This window comes from Acipenser ruthenus, chromosome 13, assembly GCF_902713425.1.
Source record: "Acipenser ruthenus chromosome 13, fAciRut3.2 maternal haplotype, whole genome shotgun sequence".
Taxonomy (NCBI): domain Eukaryota; kingdom Metazoa; phylum Chordata; class Actinopteri; order Acipenseriformes; family Acipenseridae; genus Acipenser; species Acipenser ruthenus.
In genome coordinates this window covers 10,648,787-10,665,480 of record NC_081201.1, presented here as the reverse complement: position 1 = coordinate 10,665,480, position 16,694 = coordinate 10,648,787, and the positions used below count along the sequence as shown (strand labels likewise).

Genomic DNA, 16,694 nt, shown 5'->3' with positions numbered 1-16,694 from the left:
CATCTATGCAAATGTCTCTGCCTGGAATGAATAGCTCACGGCATTTTGCGTCTATGTAGCTGACCACATTCCTCACCTTTTGTCCTCTGCTAACAAAAGCAGTCTGAGGCACCTGGGTGGGGGGAGGGGAAAGGTGCAGCATCCAAAAGATCTGCAAGAAACGCAATCTCTTGAATACATCTTTGAAAAACGGCATTCTGTCGGTCCATTCCTCAGAGAAATATTCTTTTATGTCTGTTTTTACATTCAGTCCCATATTCAGCAAAACACCAAAAAATGCCTTCATCTCAGGTAATGTAACAGGTTTCCAGGTGTTCCAAATAGAATTGTGACGCCGCGGTCCTGTTAGCTTTACGTTTGCATATCTATTCGTCTCATTCACAATTTCAGTAAACAAAATGTCAGTAAAAAAAAGTTGAAAAAACTCCAGTGCAGTTCTCAACGTATTACTACCTTGAAATCCCTTATTTCTCACGGTAAAAGGGATTTTTGTGAAAGCATCTGCCCCTACAGATGCGCGTCTCCATTCGCCCTCCGGTTGCGCGTCTGGTTCTTGATCACTTTCCTCCGATTCCTGAGATTCATCAGAGTCCTCAGTAAGAGAAAAATGTACTTCCTCGTCACTAGATTCTTCAAAATCATCCTCCAAACTGCTTTCATCTGTACTTTCTTCTTGCTCCATCATCTGAGCAAGCTCTTCAGGCTGCATTGCTTTTCTCTGTCTCCTCTGCGCCATTATCACTTTGTGCGTCTTTTCTCCGTCTGTTCAATTCGGCTTTGTTCAGCCTGTATATAGTCTATTTGGCTGTCCCCGCCTTCTTTCCGATCAAAGACGATTAGGGAACACCTTGTCTCGGTTTTTTCCGGCTTAAACGCAACATAGGCTGTGTTAGATCATGGTTTTCGTCAATGTCGGACTGAGTCCGACAATGGACTGGAATGGAATTTTCGCGATGTCGGACCAGGTCCGACATAGGACCGCAAAGGGTTAACTGTCTAGTAGTGCGACAAAAGACAGACAATTATAGACAGACAGAAATAACACACAACACGTAACACTTATTCCTTCTTTTATATTTCTGAGAGCTCCCCTCTCAGTCCTTCTCTCCTCCTGTTTAACCCAAACGAAGGAAAAGAACAGCGTTACCCTGGCCCCTATATGTAATCCCGCATGATATCTAGGTAAACGGTTGCAGCTGCCTTATTACTTGCAGCTGCCCCTTGTTTACCTGTCAGATCAGTACGGTCTTACAACAGAGTCTCGCTTCCTTCCAGGCTGACCCACTTTCCGGTCCCGGAAACGAACTGTCAGGCCAGCCCTTCCAGATACTTCTCCTCCCGTTCTTTAGCGCCCTCACAGGTCGGGAGGAAGATTTATCACCAGAACTCATTGTATTTCTGTCACATATCCCACCGCTCAGAGTGGAGCCGAAGGAACACTCGGCTAAATCTACCTTTCCCATTGCTCCCCCCTCCCGGGAAAAATAATCCGCATTTTGGTGGTCTTTCCCCGCACGGTGTACCATATGGTACATGAAGGGCTGCAATGCCAGATACCACCGAGTTATCCGGGCATTGCTGTCCTTCATTGTGCTTAACCACTGGAGTGGGGCGTGGTCTGTGACCAGATCAAATGAGTGTCCCAGCAGGTAGTATTGTAAAGAGTGAGTAGCCCATTTAATGGCCAAACACTCTTTTTCGACTACGGAGTAGTTACGCTCCCGAGGTAACATTTTTTTGCTCAGGTACAATATCGGGTGTTCTACTCCAGCTACTTTTTGGGACAAGACTGCACCCAACCCTACATCCGAGGCGTCGGTGTGGAGGATGACTCTCTTGGTGAAATCTGGGGTAATAAGAGTGGGGGCCTGGCAAAGTTTACGCTTAATCGTATCAAACGCCCCCTGACACTCAGCTGACCATTTAATTAAATTTGGCGCACTCTTTTTGGTGAGGTCGACTAACGGGTTAACCACTGTGGCGTACTCGGGGATGAAGCGGCGGTAATAACCGGCTAAGCCCAGTAGTGACCTCACCTGAGTCTTGGTTTTGGGGATCGCTGCATCAACCAAAGCCTGGATTTTGGTGACCACAGGTCTCACCCTTCCATTTCCCATTAAAAATCCCAAATATTGAGTCTCTGTCTTGGCAAACGCACATTTCCTCAAGTTAGCTGTCAGCCGGGCTGCCCTTAGAGACTGAAGAACGGCTGCAACCCTAGCCAAATGCTCTCGCCAGGTGGAGCTGTAAATCACCACGTCATCAATATACGCTGCTGCATATTCATGATGTGGGCGTAAAACCTGGTCCATCAGTCTCTGAAAGGCAGCGGGCGCACCATGTAGCCCAAACGGCATGGTTTTAAAGTGGAACAGCCCCTCTGGTGTTGAAAATGCGGTTTTCTCTCTGGAGCTGCGGGTTAGAGGGATTTGCCAGTATCCCTTCGTCAGGTCCAGAGTGGAAATAAACCTCGCTTTTCCCAGTCTGTCTAAAAGTTCGTCGACCCGAGGCATGGGATACGCATCGAACTTGGCAATAGCATTCACCTTTCTGAAATCTACGCAGAAGCGGTTGGTGCCGTCCTTCTTAGCCACTATTACAATAGGACTGCACCACTCGCTCCTGGAAGGTTCAATTACTCCAAGCTCGAGCATATCCCGTACCTCTTTGCGAACGCCGCTTCGTCGACTTTCCGGGATCCGGTACGGTCTTTCTCGCACTGTGACACCTGGAGGAGAGATAATGTCATATTCAACTAAGTTCGTCCTGCCGGGCACATCAGAAAAAACATCACTGAACTCCTCAATAAGCTTACGCAGCTCTCTTTGCTGATCCGGAACTAATTGCTCCCCCATTGAAATCGCTCTTGTGCTCGGGGTCTCTGGACAGGGACCTAAATCATCCTCCATATTGCCTGGGGCTATAAATAAGACCTCTCTTGCCTGCCAGGGCTTCAACAAATTAATGTGGTAAATTTCACGTTCATTCCGGCGATCGGGCTGTCTAATTTCATAATTTACTTTCCCTATAGCCCGAATCACCTCATACGGCCCCTGCCATTTAGCACACAGTTTTGACTCTGATGAGGGAAGTAGCAGCATTACCTTGTCCCCTGGTCGAAAGGTTCGAATCCGTGCATTTTTGTTATAATGCTGCTCTTGTCGGTGCTGAGCCGATCTGAGGTTGTCTTGGGCCAAACGACCGACCAAATCCAGGCGATCTCTGAGTAGGAGCACATACTTCACTACATTTTTGGACGAGCCTTTGTGCTCCTCCCACCCCTCTCTCAGCAGGTCGAGAATGCCGCGAGGCTGCCGGCCGTACAGGAGCTCAAAGGGGGAGAACCCTGTTGAACTCTGCGGCACTTCTCTCACTGCAAAAAGGAGGTAGGGGAGAAGTGATGCCCAATGTTTCTGCTCTTGTGTTACAAATCGCCTCAGCATCGACTTTAAGGTCTGATTAAAACGTTCCACCAGACCGTCCGATTGTGGATGATAAACGGACGTCCTGATGGGACGTATTTTTAATATTTTGTACACCTGCTGTAACGTATTGGACAAAAAATTAGTTCCGTGATCGGTCAAAATCTCCTTGGGGATCCCTACTCTGGCCATAATCTGGGCTAACTCGGTGGCTATTGCAGCGGCACTAGTGGACCTCAATGGAACTGCCTCCGGGTATCGCGTTGCATAATCCACCACTACTAAAATGTGCGTATACCCGGAGTCAGAAGGTAGCAAAGGGCCGACTATGTCCATTGCAATGCGCTCGAAAGGAGTGGAAATAATCGGCAGTGGGACCAAAGGGGCGGGGCGCACTCGACCCGGCGCTACTCGCTGGCAGTCTGGGCAGGTGGCTACATATTTCGACACATCAGTATGAAGACCTACCCAATAGAATCGAGCCAATATCCGCTCCCTCGTCTTCTCGGCTCCGAGGTGCCCCGCAAAAGGGATATCATGCGCCAGCCTCATGACCTCCAGCCGACAAGACGGGGGAACCAATAATTGTGTTACAGGCTGTCCTGTGCCCGCGGCTAGGTTTACCCTATACAGTAATTGCCCCTTGATACTGAAATGTGGATATACTAGCGCCCCAGCGCCGTCAACATCCTTACCTTCAATGGACCGGACCTGTCCCCAAGCGTGCACCAGTGACGGGTCGTTTTGTTGGCCCCACACTAGGTCCGCGCTTGAGTACCACGGGGCTGGAATAACATCTGCTCTAGTCGGTCCAGTAACCTCGCTCTCTCGGTCACACTGCGTTCCCACTCCCTTCGACTGGCGTTTGTTACCATTGCAGCACTCTCCCACCAGACCCCAGCCTTGTCTCAACAACGCTCCCTCCCATTTTGCGGTCCGTCTCTCCTTATTCGTTTTTCTAGGACGGAAAAGAGGGGAAAACATTTCAGTGTGAAAAGGAAACACATCACCAATCCGTTCCTTTTTTTTTTTTTTCTCTGCCACGTTTACGTGTGTGGCTGAGACTGCCATTTCTTTAATCAATTCTTTGAATTTTGGCCAGTCTCGGCCCAGAATAACTGGGTGTGGCAACCTTTCCGCCACCCCGACTACAAGGTGACGTTTTATCGGTCCTACCGATAAATATACTTTTAATGTGGGGTATGCCGCCGTGTCTCCATGGATACAGGAGATGGCCACCTGACCTCGTGGCCGCCACGACACACCGCCCAGGAGAGCTGTCTTAATCAAGGTTTGCTCACACCCTGTGTCCACTAACGCGTGGGTTTTCACATTCCCTAACACCACATTAATCAGACAAGGCCCCTCCCGACCATTTTCCCCCCGCTTACCAGTCTCAGGTGCCCAATTGCACGCGGCCACGTCACACTCCATGGCAGCGGGGCATGACCTGGCCAGATGTCCCGGCTGGTGGCACCTAAAACAGATAGGAGGGACAGAGGGGGCATGGGTTAGAAATCTGTCCCGCTGCTGGTATGGCAACGGGGCAGGGGCAGCACCTCTACCCCAGCTGGGGCCAACCTTGGTCTCCATGGGGGGGAGGCAAGGGGGCCCAATGGGGTCGGTGCTCTGGGAGGTCTGGGTCCCGGGAACGAGGGGGGTGGTGGTGATGACGTTGGAGGAGAGGGAGAGTGAGCGCGGCTGCTTCGAAGGGCAGGGGCGGACAGGATCCCAATCCGGGCAGAGGTCAGGGAGTCCTCAAAATCTTCGGCCAATTTGACCGCCTCCTCCAGGGTGTCGGGGTTGTGGCGCCGTATCCACGCCTGGGTCTCGGCGCCGACCACATGGCAGAACTGTTCTACCACAATGGCTTCCCCCATCTGCTGGGCGGTCTTCTTCCCGGGGGTCAGCCAATGCACCATGTGGTCGCACAACCTCTCCGCAACCACCCTGGGGCGTGTCTCCGGGGCTCTCCGGTACTCCCGAAACCGCGCCCGGTGGGTCTCGGTAGTAATATTGAGCCGGCGGAGGATAGCCTGCTTGACTAGGTCATACTCGGTGGCGTGCTGGTCGCTCATAGCCTGGTAAGCTGCCTGAGCCTCCCCAATCAGGCAGGGTCCCAGCTGGCTGGCCCAGAACTCCCGCGGCCAAGCCGCCGCGGTAGCCAGCCGCTCGAATGCCACCAAGTACGCCTCCGGGTCATCCTCCGCCGACATCTTCATCGCCCGTGCCTTCGGGGGCGACATCACCGGTATTGTCGTCGGGGTCGCTACTGCAGCCACGGCCAGTCCTACCCGTTCAATGAGCGCTGTATAGCGCTCCTCCCTCCTTCTCTCCTCTGCGTCCCGTCTGCTCTCCAGTGCCTGTAGCAGCTCCGCCAGCGCGTTGCGGTCCATGATCCCGTTTCTGACACCACGTGTGGCAAAGTGGATGGTAAGGGGAACAGGTGTAGCGGTGATGCGATGCAGGAGTGACAGACAGACAACGATAATTCGGTGAACAAGTGTTTATTGCGCTGTTTCCAGGTCTGGCGACCGTCAAATAATAAATCCCCGGCAGTACACAACAATGTGTAAAGCACGGGGAGCGTGAATAATCCCACACAGTCCTGAACAGAAAACAAATGCACGGTCACCAGTCCTGGGTGAACTCAGTCGTGCAGGTGCTCTGTGCAGTGGTGCTCCGGATAGTGCTTTTGTGGCGACAGCTCCGGAGGTGTGCTTTAACTGTCTAGTAGTGCGACAAAAGACAGACAATTATAGACAGACAGAAATAACACACAACACGTAACACTTATTCCTTCTTTTATATTTCTGAGAGCTCCCCTCTCAGTCCTTCTCTCCTCCTGTTTAACCCAAACGAAGGAAAAGAACAGCGTTACCCTGGCCCCTATATGTAATCCCGCATGATATCTAGGTAAACGGTTGCAGCTGCCTTATTACTTGCAGCTGCCCCTTGTTTACCTGTCAGATCAGTACGGTCTTACAACAGAGTCTCGCTTCCTTCCAGGCTGACCCACTTTCCGGTCCCGGAAACGAACTGTCAGGCCAGCCCTTCCAGATACTTCTCCTCCCGTTCTTTAGCGCCCTCACAGGTCGGGAGGAAGATTTATCACCAGAACTCATTGTATTTCTGTCACAGGGTTGGAAACACCATTTTTGTTATTTATGCCAAATTGGATCTGATTTTATTAAAACATCTCGTATATGAGCATCTAACAGCATTCAACAACTGCTTCCATCTTTAGACCTCTTCAAACTGAAGATCTAGTATAAGTGATTCACAAGTGATCTATGGGGATCACTGTAATGAATGGAAAGACAGCACTCTGACTCTATACAGGTCCAAACACATGGGAACATTGTTAGAATAGACAGATCTATACCTCAGTGCGTCTCTAAGCTTGAGTTTTGTGATCCATCATCTACTAGTAACTAGACCAGCATTGATGGTCTGAATGGCCTCTCTGGTTCTTGATTTTCTTCTGTTCTAATGTTCTCCCATGACATTTGCCTGCAGGTGTGCGGAACCTGCCCCGGTCTCTGGTGGTTCCAGGCAGCACTGGCACAGGCAGTGGAGATGTGGACAGCGGCGTGTTTGCGGTCCCCACCACACTGCCTCCCAACAGCCGGCACGGCAAGATGTTCTCCCCCAACAAAGAGGCCGAGCTGGCTTTCAGGCAGCAGCTGGACTCCATCAGCGTAAGTGTGCTGACTTTACTTCATCTGCCAGGGCTGCCTCCCAGACACTGTACCTTGAAATGGGATCGATTGGAGGCGTTTCTAATGACACACGTGAAGATCCGTCATCCATTTGTACCGAATATTAGATTTTAATGCCAACGAAGGCCCATACTGATTTAGGGATAGGCTCTCAAAGTTCTAGTTTTGAAAAGCAGTTGGATTGCAAGCTAAGTGTGGGGGGCAGTGACCCATTTAAAGACATATGTTTTAGTAGCAGACTCTTAGCTTTATACTATGTCATTTATATCCTTTATAGGGGGATTATTATTTACAGTCAGCGTTCACAGAACTTCTTCAAATTTGGTAGCACTTGCCCTACAAGTTCTGAATTAATAGTGGGGACATAATTTAATTTGGCAGCACCACATTTCAGTATTTATTGCAAATCTATAAAAAAATATACTTAAACTAGTTTTTATTTCAACCATTTCTTTCAAAACACAGAAGAAAATCCAGACCATAGTCAAACCGTCTTTTCCTTCATTCAATGTAATGAATTCTCTCAGAAGAATAACAACTTGGACAGAACCTAAAACCAATTTTGCAAATGCCCGCAATGAAGCACAATATATATAAGCCTTGTGCTGTTATCACAAATCTGGCTGTTTTGTTCTTTTAAAGAGCACTGTTTGACAGCCTATAATGGGTTGTTTGAAGAGCTGGTTTTAAAATCTTTGGACGATCTCCCCTTTTGTATAGATGAATCCTCCAGCTCTGTCCTGCTTAACCAGTCCCTGTGCTTTTACCACACTTCCCCTTGTATTTTTTGGTTAGTACAGGGTTTGTTTAGAGACATTTTTTTATGAAGCTGATTAATGACGTCAACGGTAGTGGTAGTGTTCTTTACTGAATGCAAATAGTCCCTCTGTCTGAATCACTGCACTAATATGAAATATCAAATACAGTACTCTGTCTCTCTTTCATTTCAGCGACGCTGCTCTCCAACCTACACACTTTTCTCCATTGTAACAACATATGCGCACACGCACTGTTTGCGCAATGTCACGTGACCCACTCACTGAGTGTGACACCCGTACTTCCCATGCTTGTGCACAGTCTACACCAATAAAACTCATGGTGTGGGATTGCAAGAACGCACATCATCGTGTCAGCCCCTGGTTTAGTGCTTCTAAATTTAAAAGCAAATAGATGTCCTATAATATATTATTTTCTGATGTTTGCTATCATTCTGGGTTATATTGCTTATATTTTTCTCTCTATCTGCCTTGGCTGAAGAAGTGCTTCGACTGAACTTGGGGATAGTGTAGCTTTGGGCGATACACTGATATTTTTTAATGACAATAAAATATTGTAGTTTTGTCAACCCTTATCCTGTGCATAACACGAACTGAAAGCATTAAGCTTTGGACTGATCCATTTGCTAACAGAACACTTCGCTTGCTTCCCGAGGGGTGTTCTCTTAGCCGGAGACTACTGTTATACAAATAATATTTTTAAGTAAAGACTAAAACAAGGGTTAATAAAACATTGGTAACTTTGGGAATACATAACTCGTGTCTGGCAAAAAATGTATAACATAGTATGTACAATTGCAAAAAAAAAAGCTTGATCAGAATGTTAAATATATTGACTTGATATCATGGTATCTTTTTACAGGTATGTTAACCCACCCCTACGATTTATTCTTTTCACCCCACCCATCAGTTTTTGTTCATGAAGATCCATCCCAAAGTAGTTCACCCCAATTGAAATCTATTGGCTTTGAACAGCATGTTGGAGAATGGACTTTTACTTTTTAACTGCATTAGACACGTTGTTCTAAGAAGTGTGTTTATTTCCAGATGCAGTCAGACATCTTTCTACCCAAACAGAGGAAGTTCAGGAATCGTCACCTCCGCAAACCCTTGGTGGTACAGGTATGAGAGAGAGGGGGCTGGGGGCTGGGGAGCTACAGGAGAGGCTTATTGGTTTTGGTTATCCAGGGGATGAATACATACATAGGTCACGCTTTAAAGTTCTGCATAATATGTGGAGAACTGCTTTTTGAATTTTTTTTGAACATTCTTGAACGGAAGTTATGGAGTTTATCAGAATTGTAAAATGTATGGGGGCACCCGTCCTATAGATACAATGTCACACAACATGTTTTACATAGTCACTTTTTTACTTTTAAGAAAATCGGAATCTGGGTATTTGTGGATGCCTGTCTGTCTGTTAATCATAGTCACGTTTACATTATTACATTATGTATGTGTGGGCTGATGGAATGGTTTACCTAGTCATGCTGAAGCAGATTCACTGTGTTCCTTTAAGACCCAATTTGACACAGCTCTGAGATGGATTGGCTCATAAGAATGGGATGAGCACTGATGGGCTGAATCGCTGCCTCTCGTCTGTAAATGCTCTTGTGTTCTTCTGTCGTCTTTCAATAGAGAACTCTGCTCCCCAGGACGACTGGAGACCCCTCCCAGCATGTGTGCTCCTTCTCCATCCTCTCCAACTCTTCTGCCACAGGTAGCCTTCCCCCCACTTCACTTTCATTGGCATTACATTGTAGTTTATTTTAGGATTGCTACATTTAGCTCTATTGATGTTTAATGGTTATGGATGATAACTTTTTCAGCAGCCACTTTTTACCTTTTTCAGAAGGATCTGTAGTGTTTACCAAGACTTTTAACAGTAGAACCGCCGCGGTTATACTCCTACCTAGAACCGCCGCCAGCAGTCATTATGACGGTACATTTTAAACAACATCAATATTAAAATGAAAGACAAAGTCTCGGATACAACTCAAAAGTTTTATTCAGGCATGTCATATCAAACATATCATAGCTGTAACACTGTATTTAAATTAACAATTAAACATAAAGGGTTTTTTCTAACTTACCACATATAAAACACTACTTCAGAAAATGAAAAACTATAATAAAATAAACATTTCAAAAGAAACTAGTGTGTAAACATACAAAACTGTAAACGAAAGCAGTTTTTAAGTAACATGTTTTCTCTTGCGTGTGTCAGTCGGTGCAGTACTGAATCCAGGTTGAGCTGCAGCAGCCTGCTGCTTTGCAGTTTTCTGATCGAGATGTTTCTGCCGAAGCACTGTGGCTAGCTTCAAGATGAAATCTCTCTTACTGATATTTTCCCTGGTGCAGTCCTTATACAAAACAAAGGAATTGATGGCTGCCAGGTCCAGTAGAGATAATGGGCTTGTATGTAAAAATAAAATACAATAGTGTAGGTTATATTCAAAATAAAAACATGTATTGTAAAAGGCAGTCAAAATGACGGCTTTGGCAGTTCTAGGTGGGCGGGATTATAATTTCCTTATTTTCATAATCCTGCCTCTCAAACGCCGTCAGGGTATTTAATACATGTATTTAAACCCATAAACGGACAACCGCATAACTTTCAGACACGCAGAGTAATTTAAATTTCAAAACCTCGAACTGTCAAAATGACTGTCGTGGTGGTTCTAGTGTTAATGAAGACATGAAATGTCTCAAAACCTCAATATAAAAAGTAGAGTTCCATATCCATTTTCTTTTTTTTCAAATAATTATTTTAAACAATTTTGATTGTTTTGTTTTATATATTGAGCAAGACAGTTTTCAAGTAGACAAAGGCACTTTTTTCACTTGGAAGAGTGATGTGAGATGAGGACAGAGTTACTGTTTTAAGCGAGGCATTTCAGGTTGACATGCTTGCCTTTTTTCTGTCCCATGAGATTCTGGCTCGCTCTAAAGCAGCACCGTGCGTTTTTGACCCAGATGGCTTTCCATAGAGATCACTATGTGTGCACGCGCATAATCTGGTTTGTTTACTTTTTGCTGTCTAAAACTTCTAACTGGAGGCTCAAGAGTTGATGTGTGTTGTGTGTGGGTTTTTTTTTTATATAAATATATATTAATCTCAAATCACACAGAGTTTTTTTTCGTTTGCCATTTTGAAACTAGTGCAACTTCTGGTGAGGCAGTATGTGCGAGGTGTTTTTGTCATTGCTAGCAAATACGAACATCTGATTCCCAGCACTAATTAATTACGGTGTGTGTGTACTCATGTGTATTCATTACGGTGTGTGTGTGCTCATGTGTATTCATTACGGTGTGTGTGTGCTCATGTGTATTCATTACAGTGTGTGTGTGTGCTCATGTGTATTCATTACGGAGTGTGTGCGCATGTGTATTCATTAGTGTGTGTCTGCTCATGTGTTCATTACGGTGTGTGTGTGCTCATGTGTATTCATTACGGTGTGTGTGTGTGCTCATGTGTATTCATTACGGTGTGTGTGTGTGCGCATGTGTATTCATTACGTTGTGTGTGTGTGCTCATGTGTTCATTATGGTGTGTGTGTGCTCATGTGTTCATTATGGTGTGTGTGTGCTCATGTGTATTCATTACGGTGTGTGTGTGTGCTCATGTGTATTCATTACGGTGTGTGTGTGTGCTCATGTGTATTCATTACGGTGTGTGTGTGTGCTCATGTGTATTCATTACGGTGTGTGTGTGTGCTCATGTGTATTCATTACGGTGTGTGTGTGTGTACGCATGTGTATTCATTACGGTGTGTGTGCGCATGTGTATTCATTACAGTGTGTGTGCGCATGTGTATTCATTACAGTGTGTGTGTGTGTGTGCGCATGTGTTCATTACGGTGTGTGTGTGTGTGTGTACGCATGTGTATTCATTACGGTGTGTGTGCGCATGTGTATTCATTACAGTGTGTGTGCGCATGTGTATTCATTACGGTGTGTGTGTGCGCATGTGTATTCATTACGGTGTGTGTGCGCATGTGTATTCATTACGGTGTGTGTGCGCATGTGTATTCATTACGGTGTGTGCGCATGTGTATTCATTACGGTGTGTGTGTGTGCTCATGTGTATTCATTACGGTGTTTGTGTGTGTGTGCTCATGTGTATTTATTACGGTGTGTGTGTGTGTGTGTGCTCATGTGTATTTATTACGGTGTGTGTGTGTGTGTGCTCATGTGTATTTATTACGGTGTGTGTGTGTGTGTGTGCTCATGTGTATTCATTACGGTGGGTGTGTGTGTGTTCATGTGTATTCATTACAGTGTATATGTGCTCCTGTGTTTAACTGCTGTAATGATTCATGTTTTACAGGCACGGGTTCATTCCGTCCCATCCAGCCCCCTCTGTCCAAAGCAGCTGTGTCCTGCCCCCTCTCCTCTCACGGCGCTGCTGCACCATGTTCCCACCAGCTCTCCAGTAAGGAAACCCTGTCTTCAGCATGTTGGGCTTCTGTATGTTTCAGATTAGGAAACTATTTGATTCTACAGAACGCCCTGCAGTGGTTACAAAAAACCCATTCCAATACCTTTGCTGTGGCCCGTGTTGTCTGTATACATTTTCCAACATCCAGATCCAGCTCCCTCTTGCAACAGTGCTGGTTTTCTGTTTCAACAACCTGCCACTCATTTCAATCGGTGTTGTTTAGAAGAAAGATTATCTTACTCCTGAATGTTCCCAAATGTTGAAAAAACAAAATTCTCTAGTTGAGTTACATATGCTGTGTTTGTGAATAGAAATATCAAAACAATGGGATTATGTTGAAAGATTAATATTGGTGCGATATGGACAACACCGGATACAGCAAAGGTAAAGTAATGTCTTTCTTCTAAATACTGCAGGGGGTTCTGGAACACGAAGCAAAAAAAATAATCCTGTTTTCGATTCCACGGGTGTTGTCCCAGCTTTCTTTTAATTACCACCAATCTATGAGATATATATTTTTGTTCTAAAAACATACGTGGATGATTTGTGATACTTTCTGTGCTGGATGTGTTGTATCGTACTTGAAGTATGTATCTTTAGTATAGTGATACAAAAACAAAAGCACAACTTAGCTCAATGTAGATCACTAAGTGGTTCTTGAATGAAGAATAAGTGCTTTTATAGTTGGTGTGGGTACATACTGTCTGTATCTTATTGTCTTAACAAAATGGTCCATAATTTATGTATCGTGAGATTACTGTATCGTTTCACCCCTAGAATATACGTATTATGTGCCTTCTCCACAGGTGCAATCGATTTGGCAGCTAAGTCCGCAGGCATCATCCCCAGAAGCGATGGTCCTCCACTGTCACCAGGCACCATCACCATGGAGACAGGGCCAGAGCCATCACCAGGCACCATCACTGTGGAGACAAGCCCAGAGCTATCACCAGGCACTATCACCATGGAGACAGGGCCAGAGATATCACCAGGCACTATCACCATGGAGACAGGGCCAGAGCTATCACCAGGCACCGTCACCATGGAGACAGGGCCAGAGTTGCCAGAACAGAACAAAGCTGATCTCAGCCCATTGGAGGTGAGTGCTCCGGACCGTTGTATTGCACTGGTTAGACCGCACTTCATACTGGATTTAATTTTGGTCACTAAATGACTAAAATTACACTGTGGTTTGGTTAATAGTGGCACTCTGGTGTACCTAACTGCATGATTCTGAGTTCTATTGAGGAGTGCTCTAAACTTCTGATTTGTGAAGTCACGAGGACTGAAACTGAACCCTCAAGAACCGGTTTATAAAGGCACTTTTTACTCCTGTGATATTGCAGATTACAAATAGATGAGCGTGTATAACACTCATTGTTACGTTGCAGATCACAAACAGACGTGTGCGTGTGTAACACTCGTCGTTACATTGCAGATAGCAAAAAGACGTTTGCGTGATACATCACTGATTACATGCAGTGCTCTTCTGCCCTGCCACAAACCTGTTTTTGTCACAGTTGTATGAAGAATTATTCTTCCCTGCAATATGACGAAGTGAATGATACAGCATACACAGGGAACCCCCCCTTTTGGCTCATACTTTTTATCATGCAAAATAAATTAAGTCTGTCACAAAATAGTGCATTAGGGGAAAGTAACATACTGTTCTGGCTTGCTAAAAGTAGTTGTAAACTAAGAATAAAACACTTATCTTATTTGCCAAAAAAACTGCTTTAGGTTTTACAAAAAATAGTAACTTAGGCTATGATGCACAGCAATCACTGATGCACTTGTATTATTAGTATTATTATTATTATTATTATTTATTATGCACTTTGTTCTTTCATTTATTTTCCAACCTAGGTACATAGGCTCCATGACAAAACTCCTGTTCCTATTCAAACAAAACAAAAATTTAGCTATAGTTTTTTTTTTTTAAACTAGGATGTTAACGTTTCGTCTTTGTAAACTGTGATAGTTAACGCTAGGCCTACTGACAAAATAATAGACCTTGCAGTACTCCAATAATATTGTATGATTGTATGTCATTAGAATATATTACTAAAACATTTGAATTTCGATTTAAAGATTGACAACATTTTGACATGTAAAACCTTTTAATACACAGTAAATAAATCTTTGCGTTCACACATCAACTACATCTGATTAACAACGACAGAAAAAAGCTGACAAGCGTTTAACACTAGGCCTAGTACAAAGAGAGACGCAACTTGCAGTATAACTGAACACTTTGCATTGCACGTGTATTTTACAGACCAAAAATAAATAGTGGTGTGTGAACACATTCCTACGATCTGGCAAATAAAATGACCAGATAGAAAATGTTGATTCATGTAGTTAACCTCCCCTTTAATCAAACTGCTGCTACGCCTTTCTTCCTTGCGCAATCCACTTTTTCCCTGGTCTACTAATTCCTTAGAACACCGGAATGCCATTGAGCTAGTTTGGGATTGCAATGGAACACATAAACCGAAAACTAACAGCTGACAGGGCTGTATCATTTATGGATTTAAACTAAACCCTTTTCTTAACAGTCGGAATGATTTAGTTGTGTTTTGTATTTCAGTCCACACTGCACAACGGGCCTGTGCCCAGCTCTCGCCTGTCTCCTCCCAACGTCTCATCACTGCTGGACATCTCCTTGCCAGGACCCCCAGAGGATTTGCTGTCACAGGGGGAGCCGGCCACACACATCAGCGACTCCATCATTGAACTGGCGATTAACTCTGCACAGTATGGTGAGTCAAAAGCCAGTGGGTTCCAGCCCCCTCCATCAGTGGGGGTGGGGGTGGGGATGGGGGTGGGGGAGAAGAAATGCATTCAATGCAGTTGTATTACTTCCAGCACTCCCAAGATCATGGGACTCGAGCTGAGCTTCAAGTGACATTATACCCCAGAGTAAGCAATCAAAAGGCAAACAGAATGCTTGAGTGTGTAGCTCAAAAATTACAAATCTAAGGAGGTTGTGATGAAGTTGTTCAGTGCACTGGTCAGACTGCACCTTGAATACTGTATCCAATTCTGGATTCTGGTCACCACAGCACCAAAGGGACATTATGGTCCTGGAGGGAGTCCAACAAAGGGCAACCAGACTAATCCCAGGGCTTAAAACCTTGCTGTGAAGATAGGCTGAAAGAACTGAATCAATTTACCCTGAAACAAGGAAGCATTAGGGGGAACTTTAAAAAAGTAGTTGACTTTAACCAACACTAAGTGCAGCACAAAAAAACAGGACCCCACACAGTTAGAAGTGGAGGCTTGGAAGACCTTCATAAAGTGGTGAAGGTATGGAATGGGTTACTTTGTCATGTTGCAGAGGCAGAATCAATGGGATCCTGCAAGATGCAACTTGAAAAGGTTTTGAGATCAATCAGCTACTAGGAACCGGACAAGCTTAGATGTGCTGAGTGGCCACCTCTTGTTTGTAAATGTTATTGTCTGGGTGATTGCTGAAGTTGTAAATGACTGGTTAGATGTGCTGAATGGCTACCCCTCGTTTGTAAATGACTGGTGTCACTTCCCCCCTCCAGCAAAACTGAATGGCAGTGACAGCTCCAAGAGTCTGCCCTCTCCCTCCAGCAGCCCCCAGAGGAGCTGGATCGCCTCCCCCACCCACGACCCCCAGTGGTACCCCAGTGACTCCAGCGACTCCTCTCTGGGCTACTTGCTGTGTAAGTATAGGGAGCCTAGGACCTCTCCCTTTTAAATTATTATTATTATTATTATTATTATTATTATTATTATTATTAATTATTTCTTAGCAGACGCCTTTATCCAGGGCAACTTACAATCGTAAGCAAATACATTTCAAGTGTTACAATACAAGTAATACAATAAATATTACACCTTGACTACATAGGTCTTAAATGTGTAGTTTTTTAAAGACATTTATTTATAAATGTGTTTTCTTTTTAAAACAGACATCTGGTACTACACTGGGTTAAAGAAAGTTGGCACTTTGCTTGCCATGCCTTACAGGAAGTCTGTTACTGCTTTACTTCCAAAGTCATTTCACCCCAGCAGTGTCTTTTGGTTCATGTTACTGGCTGAAAGTAGTCAATAGGTGGAAGCAGCTAGTTATTGATGGGTAAGAAGCCATAGAAGGGTTGGGGACAGTTTCACCTTCCACGTGATCAAGGAAGTGCAAGACATTCTAAAAGCATGGCTTGCAAGCAGAGATTTATTTAACCCAGTGTAGCACCAGGTACCATGTTTTTAAATGAAAATACATGGTTATGCAGCGAGATTTAGTCTGCTCTCTGGAATTTGTGTGCTTTGAATCCATGGTATACCCCAATCGATACCATAG

At 44.9% G+C, this 16,694-nt stretch overlaps 1 protein-coding gene across 3 annotated transcripts in view; it reads left to right on the top strand.

Moving 5' to 3' along the window:
* LOC117418376 (protein cramped-like) overlaps nucleotides 1-16,694 on the top strand; it is a 49,373-nt gene that overhangs the window by 19,738 nt on the left and 12,941 nt on the right. For all 3 annotated transcript variants that reach the window (XM_059035656.1, XM_034031340.3, XM_034031342.3), the window contains exons 12-18: nucleotides 6,942-7,123; nucleotides 8,968-9,042; nucleotides 9,559-9,640; nucleotides 12,251-12,355; nucleotides 13,168-13,460; nucleotides 14,952-15,123; nucleotides 15,916-16,056. In XM_059035656.1, coding sequence (XP_058891639.1) covers nucleotides 6,942-7,123; nucleotides 8,968-9,042; nucleotides 9,559-9,640; nucleotides 12,251-12,355; nucleotides 13,168-13,460; nucleotides 14,952-15,123; nucleotides 15,916-16,056 — 1,050 coding nt within the window. The remainder of the gene's footprint in view (nucleotides 1-6,941; nucleotides 7,124-8,967; nucleotides 9,043-9,558; nucleotides 9,641-12,250; nucleotides 12,356-13,167; nucleotides 13,461-14,951; nucleotides 15,124-15,915; nucleotides 16,057-16,694) is intronic.